This window comes from Apis mellifera, linkage group LG4 (assembly GCF_003254395.2).
Source record: "Apis mellifera strain DH4 linkage group LG4, Amel_HAv3.1, whole genome shotgun sequence".
NCBI lineage: Eukaryota > Metazoa > Arthropoda > Insecta > Hymenoptera > Apidae > Apis > Apis mellifera.
This window is the reverse complement of record NC_037641.1, coordinates 12,583,497-12,593,709: the sequence shown is the minus strand read 5'-3', so window position 1 is coordinate 12,593,709 and position 10,213 is coordinate 12,583,497. Positions and strand designations below refer to the sequence as shown.

General features: G+C 27.4%; 1 protein-coding gene across 2 annotated transcripts; it reads left to right on the top strand.

Moving 5' to 3' along the window:
• Window positions 1–849: 849 nt before the first annotated feature.
• Window positions 850–10,213, top strand: LOC550918 (ATP-binding cassette sub-family G member 4). 2 transcript variants are annotated; one of them, XM_623406.6, is made up of 13 exons: window positions 850–1,380; window positions 2,361–2,427; window positions 3,517–3,686; window positions 5,294–5,517; window positions 5,864–5,981; window positions 6,068–6,257; window positions 6,337–6,544; window positions 6,715–6,891; window positions 6,973–7,334; window positions 7,429–7,597; window positions 7,726–7,826; window positions 7,913–8,068; window positions 8,152–10,213. In XM_623406.6, the coding sequence occupies exons 2-13, from the start codon at window positions 2,389–2,391 to the stop codon at window positions 8,494–8,496; spliced, it is 2,259 nt and encodes a 752-aa protein (XP_623409.3). In that variant the 5' UTR covers window positions 850–1,380; window positions 2,361–2,388; the 3' UTR covers window positions 8,497–10,213. The 2 variants fall into 2 exon arrangements, with proteins under 2 accessions (XP_623409.3, XP_006569435.1); XM_006569372.3 differs by lacking the exon at window positions 2,361–2,427 and having other exon boundaries at window positions 852–1,380; window positions 8,152–8,496.

The window sequence follows — 10,213 nt, the reverse complement described above, 5'->3', positions numbered from 1 at the left end:
TTCTTCTAATATAATTTGCTTCTTTCTCTTTTCCTGTATTGCCCCTTCTCTGTTGTACGAGATGAAATATAAATTTCGTCGAGGACGAAATTTACGGAACCGTCTACGGGAATTTCGACCCTATAACGATGTAGTACATTGTTGTGCATGCGCAAGAAAAGCAGGAACGTAATATTTCATCATTATACCCTACAGCCGAACTTTTGAAACTCTAGAAAACTTTTTAAGATTCGCGCGCATTAAGATTCTATTTAACCTTTGTCATTTAATTTGTAAACATATATTACTCTTCAAATATTTAACCTTCAAACTATGTTGCATATCATGCATATAAATTGCAAACAGATATTCTTCTATCATTTCATTTATTCCTATCATTATAGTATATTAAACTGTCTCGTTTCCGAAAAACAATATTCAGTAAAATTATATAATTCTTTTTTCTTCAATTTGATGTATTCTTATATAAGACTCTTTGTATAAGACTTGTATTTTAAAAAACTAAATATAATTTTTTAAACCGATGAATTTAAAATCTAAATATTTAATTAAGAGATAAGTGTTCTAAATCTTATTTTATGTTTGCCATTTATTATTGATATTGTTTATTTGTTTTGAGTTTTACGAAATTATGATTATTTGAAAATATCATCATTGCATAAAATCAAAAAAAAAAAAAAAGGAGTACTGGAGTAAAAGCATTTTTATTTGAAGCAGTTTTATTCTTATTAAAAATAATTATAAATAATAAAAGAAAATATCTCGAGTCATAAGTAATAAAAGAATAACGTAAAACGCGCAACGCTTATAAATCTGATCGCGTGGTTTAAGACCAATAGTCCAAGAGATAGAAGAAACATGCAAGTGGGAGAGGGCTCCGATGATTATAGTCGTCCCTGGTTTCGAGTTGGACAGTTCAGTTCATTTGGTTGGTAGAGGCGAACGATGGTGCATAGCACGACAGCTGATTCTGGACAGTGTTGCGTCGTCTGATCGTTTCTCTTCGCTGTCAGTTGCAGTTCATACTGCGAATCGGTTAGCTGCTTTACGTTTCGATTTTTATTTATACGTGCTCGCACAATATAATTGATTGCAATCTTTATTGAATATTATTTTACCACTTTGCGATTCGAGAAATTCCTTATTAATAATTGGAAAAGCGAAGACAAGGATTAGAAGCACATCATAGCGATTCACTACGGCCTATCTAGTTGCTTTTCACTTTATTGTAATTTTTGTGATCGTTATTTCTTTCTAACGCGATTGCTGTGCATGGTGAAGCGTCAGAAGAAAGGGCGGAGAGATAGAGAATGCACAGTATCATCATCAGGGTATGATTTCGAACGCCGTTTGGATACCTAAATTTACCTTCGACCGATGGTGAGTACATTCTATTTATAATTATTTTAAAACAGAAATTTTTTTATATTTTATTTAACCGATACACTTTTACGAATCTTTTACTTGATCATTGTTCACGCAATCCTTATTCTACTTAAATATTTAACCATTTTTCTTTGTCTGCAATAACACATATCCGCTTTCTTATTTTTCTTCTTTGTTCGTAATTAATATTATTATTAATATTATTATAAATGAATATTATAAAAAAAATATACATATTTTTTAAAAATAATAAAATAAAAAAATATCAATAGTTATTATATTTAAAAATTCATAACTTCAAACTGATAGAAAATGTAACTAATGTTAACTTTTTTTTCCTATTGTCATTATTAATAATTTATTTTCAGCGTTTCATTGTTTTTAACTTTCGTGACTGTTGTTAAAACACATGTTCGATAAATATCTATAACCAATATTTACTAAAGTTTATAATTCTATAGTTGATATATTTAAACTTAAAATTGAATTTAAAATCATTAGAAAAAAAATTCCAATTTTACGTACATCCAATTACATCGAATCATTGCATTTTATTATAATATATATATATATATATTATACTGCTTACTATCACGTACAACATAATTTAATAAAAAAGAGTTTCGAAAATTCGTTTAAATTTTAACAATTTAATATTTGCAATACAGAGAAAATTTAATATTTTTTATTTCAATTTTATTATATTTAAAAACTTATTATTAAATTTATTTGTTGGCAAACAAATTTTATTATTAATACACACGTGAAAGTGAAATTGTTCGAAACTTTGAGCAAAATGAAAAAAAATGATAATAATATAATATAATATATATTCTTGTATACATTGAATCATTATTCTAACATAAATTATATAACGTAAATAAACATGGACAAATAATTGTTTACACATACATTATTTGCCCATTTAAAATATTTACTTGAATTTGAACATAAGTTCAATATTTTGTTTAAAGGTAAATAATATATTTCTCGGAAGATGCAATGGACATTGACCCTGGTACGATCATGACCGATTTATGCGTTAGTAATTTAATAGATATTATAATGCATCTACAAATTTATTTGTCGAAATAAAAATATTGTACAACTTTTATTTATCCAAACTATAATATTTAATATTAAATTTCTAATTATTCGATTAATAATTTATTCTTATGTTAGTTTTTATATTAAATTAATTATTTATTTATTTGAATATATATATATATATAAACACATAGATAAAATAAGTAAAAAATAAGTAAAAAAATTATGTTAAATTTTGCGAATTGTTAGTCACATTGATTACGTCAATTGATCGATCGATCGATCAATAATTAAAATTTAATCATCCGTAATAAATATTTTGCAAATATTTTTTTTGTAAGATATATACACACGTGTTCTGACTTACATATTTTTGAAAGATATCACAATCTGATTGCATTCAAAATTTATCTCATTCATCATATTCAATTTTTAATTATTTCATTGAATAGACAATATTCGATTATCGTATTTGATCAGTAATATGTTGTTATAATATTGTCTGATAATTACAAGAGCGTTATCATATCTTTGGTAACACGTGGGTCTGAAATACTTTTTCTATATTGTATGTAAAAAAATAATTTTTTTTTTTTCTTAAAAAGTATATAATAAAATTATTAGATATATTTAAAATAAACGAAAAGAAATATCTAAATCTAAATGTAATATTTTTTTCATTGATTTGTATAAGATTAATTCATTTCTTGAATGACTAGACAAATAAAAAAGAAAAGAAAAAGAAGAAAGAAAAGAAACAACAAGTAAAAAAAAAAAGGAACAATATTATGTATTTCTTTTAAATTTATTCTAAGAATAGTTTCAAAGAATGTTGTATAAAAAGAATTTTATTCATTTTATAACGTAATTAAAATAATTTTATAATTTTATATGAACAAAAATCCCCTACCAATTTTAACAAAGTAAGTGTTAAATTATTCACTTTTTAACATAACAATTTGATTAATTTTTAATAGATTAAATACAATTTTCTTTTAATCACATCATAAAAGAAAAAGTTTTGATGATTCTATGAAATTTTTATGCTTGGAAGGAGTTCAATTGGCTAATTGATTGTTTCAGCATCAGGAGATGATGGCAGATTTAAAAAATCTTGCTTTGTCCGGTGGAGGAGGATCTAGATACAGTGGAGATGAACAAGTACAGTTCATTCCAGGTGGAAGTCATCAGGTGACAATTAAATCTCCTCCACCTTCCCTGCATTTGGAAAATCTCAACAATGCTGTTCTCAGGTATGATTTTTAATAAAAAGATGGCATATTAAAAAAAAAAAAATAAACATTTAATATGTTCGAGATTGAGAATGAAATCTCAATTCACAGTGCACATCAGGAAATTTATATATATTGTAGAACAATACAAAACTTTGAATATGAGCTTCTTTTATATGGATCCTTCTCTTAAAAACGAAAGCCTATATAAGCATAATAGTATATATTCTTTGAATGATTGAAACTTTTGTCAACTTTGAATCAATATAGCATTTTTACATGAATAGGATATAAATATAAAAATATAATGGCTGATATTGATATTTGCATAATAAACAGTATTGTGTACAAAGCTTTCTATAAAAAAAAAAAAAAAAAGAAAAATTGACTACTACATTGCAAAGATCGCTCATAGCCTTTTTCAATGGCTACAAAACTGATATTTAATTTTTATCAACAAAATAATATTGTTGAATTTAAACTTTCTAAATCTAAATTCCAAATATTCTTTACATTCTATTCTATAATTTTATATATTGTAATTAACAATATGCTTAGATTATTAAAATTATTATTAACAAATAATAATGAAAATAAAATTGAATTTTTAAGATTGAATATTTCTATTGACTTTTTATCTTAATTTTCATGTAATTAAGCAACAATTTTATCAAATATGCCATATTATTACTGACAATGTATAAATGTAACTGCGGTCATCGAGGGAACATCGAACACGCGAACTAATATATCCCAAATACGACTAAAACGGATCTCAAGGTCTTTCCATTGATCCGCGTTAAGCTTTTTACAAAGCTTCCTTCTGATTGTTTCGTTGAATTTTCCGTCGATAAAAGTGAAAATTGTTTAAATCTAGATCACCTGGAAAAAAATTATTTAATTTTTTTCAAATTACAAAAATATAGACTGATATTTGAATTAAACGATTAAAAAGTAAAAATTAAATTTTACGATAAATACTTCGACGCGTGTTCATAATTACGAAATTGCTTGAATTTTCGTCGGTAAAAATTTTAATTATTTTATCTTTTTAGAATATTACACGTGTACGATATCGATTAAATCGATTCTTATTCTTATCGAAACCATAAAACTAGAAGCGAGAATGAAAGATTAAATTACGAATACCATATGTTTAATTCGCGGGGCTTCTAAAATTTATTTCACATCAATTCAGACAAATATTTAACGAAGAATAAATTTTCCTATTTTTAATCGTAAATCAAAAAGAATAAACATCGTTTAATCACTCTTTATTAATGTGATATTTAAAACGTAATATTTAAATATTTTTTTATTCATAAATGTTTTATAAATGTTTATTTATAAATTTTTTATTTATAAATGTAATATTTAAATATTTAATAATAAAAATTGTAAAAAAAATTTAAAAAAAAAATAATTAATATACATAACAAAAACGAGTTTTGATTCTTTGTTAATTTAATTCAAATATTATTCTCGATTACTTAGAATCGAAAGATTATCTCAAATCGATTCAATATTTATATGAAATTTTTACACTTCGAAATGTTTAAAAAAAAATGTATTTAAAATATTAAAAAAAAAAATCTTTTTCATCAACTAATCTTTCCCGTGTGTTTCAGCAACTCGCAAAATAATCTTCACTGCAATTGCAATGGTAGTGCATCGAATGGTACCGCGGCTTCAATGTGTAGCAATAGCATGTTCGCAAGAAAAGTACCTAACCATAGTCCGGGCCAGGATGGCAAAAGGCCGGCAGTTACGCTGACGCATTTACCGAAGAGGCCACCGGTTGACATCGAGTTCAAGAATCTAGCGTACAGCGTGTCAGAAGGCAGGAAAAGAGGTTGGTCTTCGAGAAAAAAAAAAAAGAACGATATAAACGTATTCGCACATGAAAAGTATATTCGATAGGTCATTTTGTCCAATATGTTTAACAATGACCCAGCTGAAAGAATCAATTTCGTTTCGGTCCAGATATACCTTGTAATTGTACTGACAATTAAAAGAGGTCAGTTAGAGAATTTAAGTATTCGTGAAAGCTGTGATTATAAATGAAATTTCTATGTTATATCTCTTCTTGGAAAAAAATCGCTAATTTTCGAAATGTAAAATATACAAGTGGAAAATAGTAAATCTCGAAAAAAACAAAAAAATTGTAAATTTTATGTCTCGAATATTTTATCTTACAGGATACAAAACAATTCTGAAATGCGTGAATGGAAAATTTCGATCCGGAGAATTGACCGCCATCATGGGCCCTTCAGGTGCTGGAAAAAGTACACTTATGAACGTTTTGGCAGGGTACAAGTAAGTTCTCAACAATATTCATAAGTAATAAGCCAAAAAAAAAAAAAAAATTGGAAAAGATATAATGATATCCTTGATATTTTCAGGACGTCTCATCTGAACGGCTCTGTTCTGATAAACGGAAAAGACAGGAATCTTAGGAGATTTCGAAAAATGTCTTGTTACATAATGCAAGATGACCGCCTGTTACCTCATTTGACGGTTTACGAGACAATGACGGTTTCTGCTAATTTGAAATTGGGGAAGGATATCAGCGCGACGGCAAAAAAAATTGTGGTATGCTAAAGGCGAATCTTTTAAAAATCGGACAATCATTTTAAACAATTCTAATAAAATCTCATCTGTGTTTACACAGATCGAAGAAATAATCGAAACGCTTGGCCTAAGCGATGCGAGCAATACACAGACTCATTGTCTTAGCGGAGGGCAGAGGAAAAGATTATCGATCGGATTGGAACTTGTTAACAATCCTCCGGTAATGTTTTTTGACGAACCAACTTCTGGCTTGGACAGTTCAACTTGTTACCAATGTTTAAGCTTGCTCAAATCATTAAGTAGAGGAGGTAATTTGGCAATAAATTCTTATTTAATTGCATATTTGATAACATGTTATTTATTATTATTTATTATTTATTATTATAATATTTATTATATATTATTATATATTATATATATATTATTTATTATACATTATTATAATTTGTTATTATAAAAAAATGTTCTTTATTTTTAGGAAGAACTATTATATGTACGATACATCAACCAAGTGCACGATTATTTGAAATGTTTGATCATTTGTATCTTTTGGCCGAGGGCCAGTGTATATATCAAGGAAATGTTGGTGGGCTGGTACCCTTTCTATCATCGGTGGGCTTGGAATGTCCCAGTTATCATAACCCAGCGGATTATGGTAGATGAAAATAATTGCATTAATGCTTTTGATGATAATTAAAATCTATTAAATAAGAAAAAAAAAAATAATTTTGTTTAGTTATGGAAGTGGCATGTGGAGAACATGGAGAATGTGTGCATAAATTAGTTATGGCTGTAAATAATGGTAAATGTGCTAATTATCAACATTATCAAAGTACTATAAATGCGGTGCAAACTGTATCGAATGATATCGCGAAGGAGTCTCCGCAGCAAGAAACAAAATCTGAAACTGCTCTAATACCAAACGGTGTAGCAAAACAACCAAATAGCGGAACAGTGATTAACATACCAATTTCTTGCACGACTTCTCTATTAGATAGTGCAGAAAGTATTGAGCAAAAAGTTGGCTTTCCAACAAATAGTTGGACTCAATTTTGGATCCTTCTTAAAAGGATATTCTTGTCACAAATAAGAGACATGGTTAATATATTTAATAACATATACATACATATGTTATTCGATAAGTAATAATACTAGAAATATCTCGTTCAAAAAATACTTTATTATATTGTAGACATTAACGAGAGTAAGGCTGATTTCCCATATAATTGTTGGGTTTCTCATTGGTGCAATTTATTATGATATCGGCAATGATGCTTCACGAGTAATGAGCAATGCCGGCTGCGTTTTCTTTACGGTAATGTTTCTCATGTTCACCGCAATGATGCCTACCATTCTTACATGTAAGTAAAAAATGCATAATAAAAAACTTTGTTTATATCTTATTTATATCTTTTGTTCTTATATGTACTAATTATGTATGTATTTATATCTACTAATTAAATATCTAATAACTTGTTTTTTAATATAGTTCCAATAGAAATGGCAGTATTTGTAAGAGAACATTTAAATTACTGGTATTCTGTAAAAGCTTATTATCTTGCAAGAACTTTAGCCGATGTACCTTTTCAAGTTAGTATTTTTAATTTAACGCATGCTTTTAATGTATATTCATTTAAATTTTTAATATACATTTCAATTCATTATTTTCATTGCAGATAGTATATTCTATAGCATACGTCATAATTGTATATTTCATGACGTCGCAACCATTGGAAACAAATAGATTCATGATGTATTTAACTATATGTATATTAACAGCATTAGTTTCTCAATCTATCGGTTTAGTGATAGGATCAGCGATGAGTGTGGAGGTAACACTTCCATTTCTATATAATGTCATCGATATTTTTTATTATATTTTTTCCAAAATTTAATAAAAAAAATTTTTTTCCAGACTGGAGTATTCATTGGCCCTGTATCATCGGTGCCAATTGTTTTATTCTCCGGTTTCTTTGTTAATTTTGATGCCATTCCAAAGTATCTAAAATTTCTTTCGTACGTAAGTTATGTTAGATATAGTTTTGAAGGCACCATGATTTCTGTGTATGGTTATAATCGTGCTAAGCTCAAGTGTTCCGATGCGTACTGCCATTTCAAGAGCCCGACGAAGTTCCTCGAAGAAATGTCGATGCAAAACGCCGTCTTTTGGCAGGACGCGGTTGCATTGACAGGTTTTTTGCTTACCTTGAGAGTGATCGCCTACTTTGTACTGAGACTGAAGTTACGATCTCTTCGTTAAAACGTGGCGATAATATAATCGATAATCAATAGATCATTGCGAACATTCGTTTCATCTCAATCAAATATTAAAATCTTTGGAAATTGCTGGTTATGATTCTAAATTTTTATTTTTTTTTTTTTCATTGAAAATAAAAAAATTTGCACATTTCAGTAAAATTGATAGAACATATATGCATGTAAAATGACAAAATATTTTAATTTTTATTTGTTTTTAAGTACCAAGATTTTATATACTTATTTGAGCTCATCTCATAGATTTGCTTGTGTTTTAATTATATAATGACAAAATCATAAAATCATCTTTAGAAACTGTATTACAATTATAAAATCCTTTATTACTTTGAATTTTTTTAAAAATATCGAAGTTTGAAAAATCTGCACTCTTAATTATGTGCTTTAAATATAATAAATTGCAATTAATATAATTTAAATACAAGGAAAGTTAAACAAATATTTATATTTTATGAAGATTTTGTTTTCGTTGTATCCTCAAGTTCAATTTATATAATTTATACATTAATGCAAAATGTTGAATTTGAAATGTTAAAGCGACTATAAAATCAACTCGAATAAGATATTGAGAATATGTGATTTATTGATTATTTTATGTTATACGAATATTGATATCTTGCAATAAGTCTCTCGATCGGCATTAAACGGTCGTTTTTAATTCTTCTGAAGATAATTCGCTATACGATTTCATTATCTTCTTATTATTTTTAATTCTCTCATTCTTGTATATAAATATAGGTATAACATCCAAATGCATCATATGACATTGAACGAGACTAACAATAAAAAAACACAGATAAATGGTACGCATAGACAGTTTAGGCATTTTTAATAAATTAGAATACGCAAAAATAGCGTGAAATTGTAAATCATTGATAATAAAACAGAAAAGAGACCACCGTTGGTACTACGTATTTTATCGAAATGCAACATTGATAGCCAATTATTACAAACTCGCCAGGAGCCTTAGGCCCATTCAAGACTCATGGTCCCTCCAACGAGCGCGTGTGCATCACGCGAATAACATAGACTTTTTTTTATAGAAAATAAGCAATAGAAAATTTACAAATCAAAGATTAGAATAGATCCTCTATTGTTCTCACATTTACATCGATAGTTACATCCACTTAATCTACAAAAGATATCTCCAAGATATATGAGGGAAACAAACGATCAATAGTTGTTTAACATATCGGACAAAAATAAATTTTAACATGTTGAAGCACCAAAAATTAATTTATTTTGCCCGATATTTATGTATATCTGACGAGATATCTGAATATTTGTACTAAAATCAAGATCGCGAACAATCCTTACTATATTGTCATTCCATTTATAGATAATTCAATAACTATAATATTTAAGAGGCGAACAAAAATTATAAAACATAATATTGTAAAAAGCTCACACCTGACCAATCACTAGCTGCCTGTGCGTTTGCTTCTAAGTCTGGAGTGCTGAACATTGTTACATTTATTATAATATAGTCATTTAATTAAAGAGGTGAGGGAAGTATATTATTAAAAAAAGAAAAAAAATTAGAGCTAAAAAAAAAAAAAAAAAGAAGAAGAAGAAGAAAAATATAATAGAATGTGACAAAAAGATTATTCTGATTTTGGAAACTTTTACAGGAGTTTTTGTTCACGGCCTATTGCATTATTCTAACTGCTACAAATTCATTTCACTTATGACTGGAGAACAAA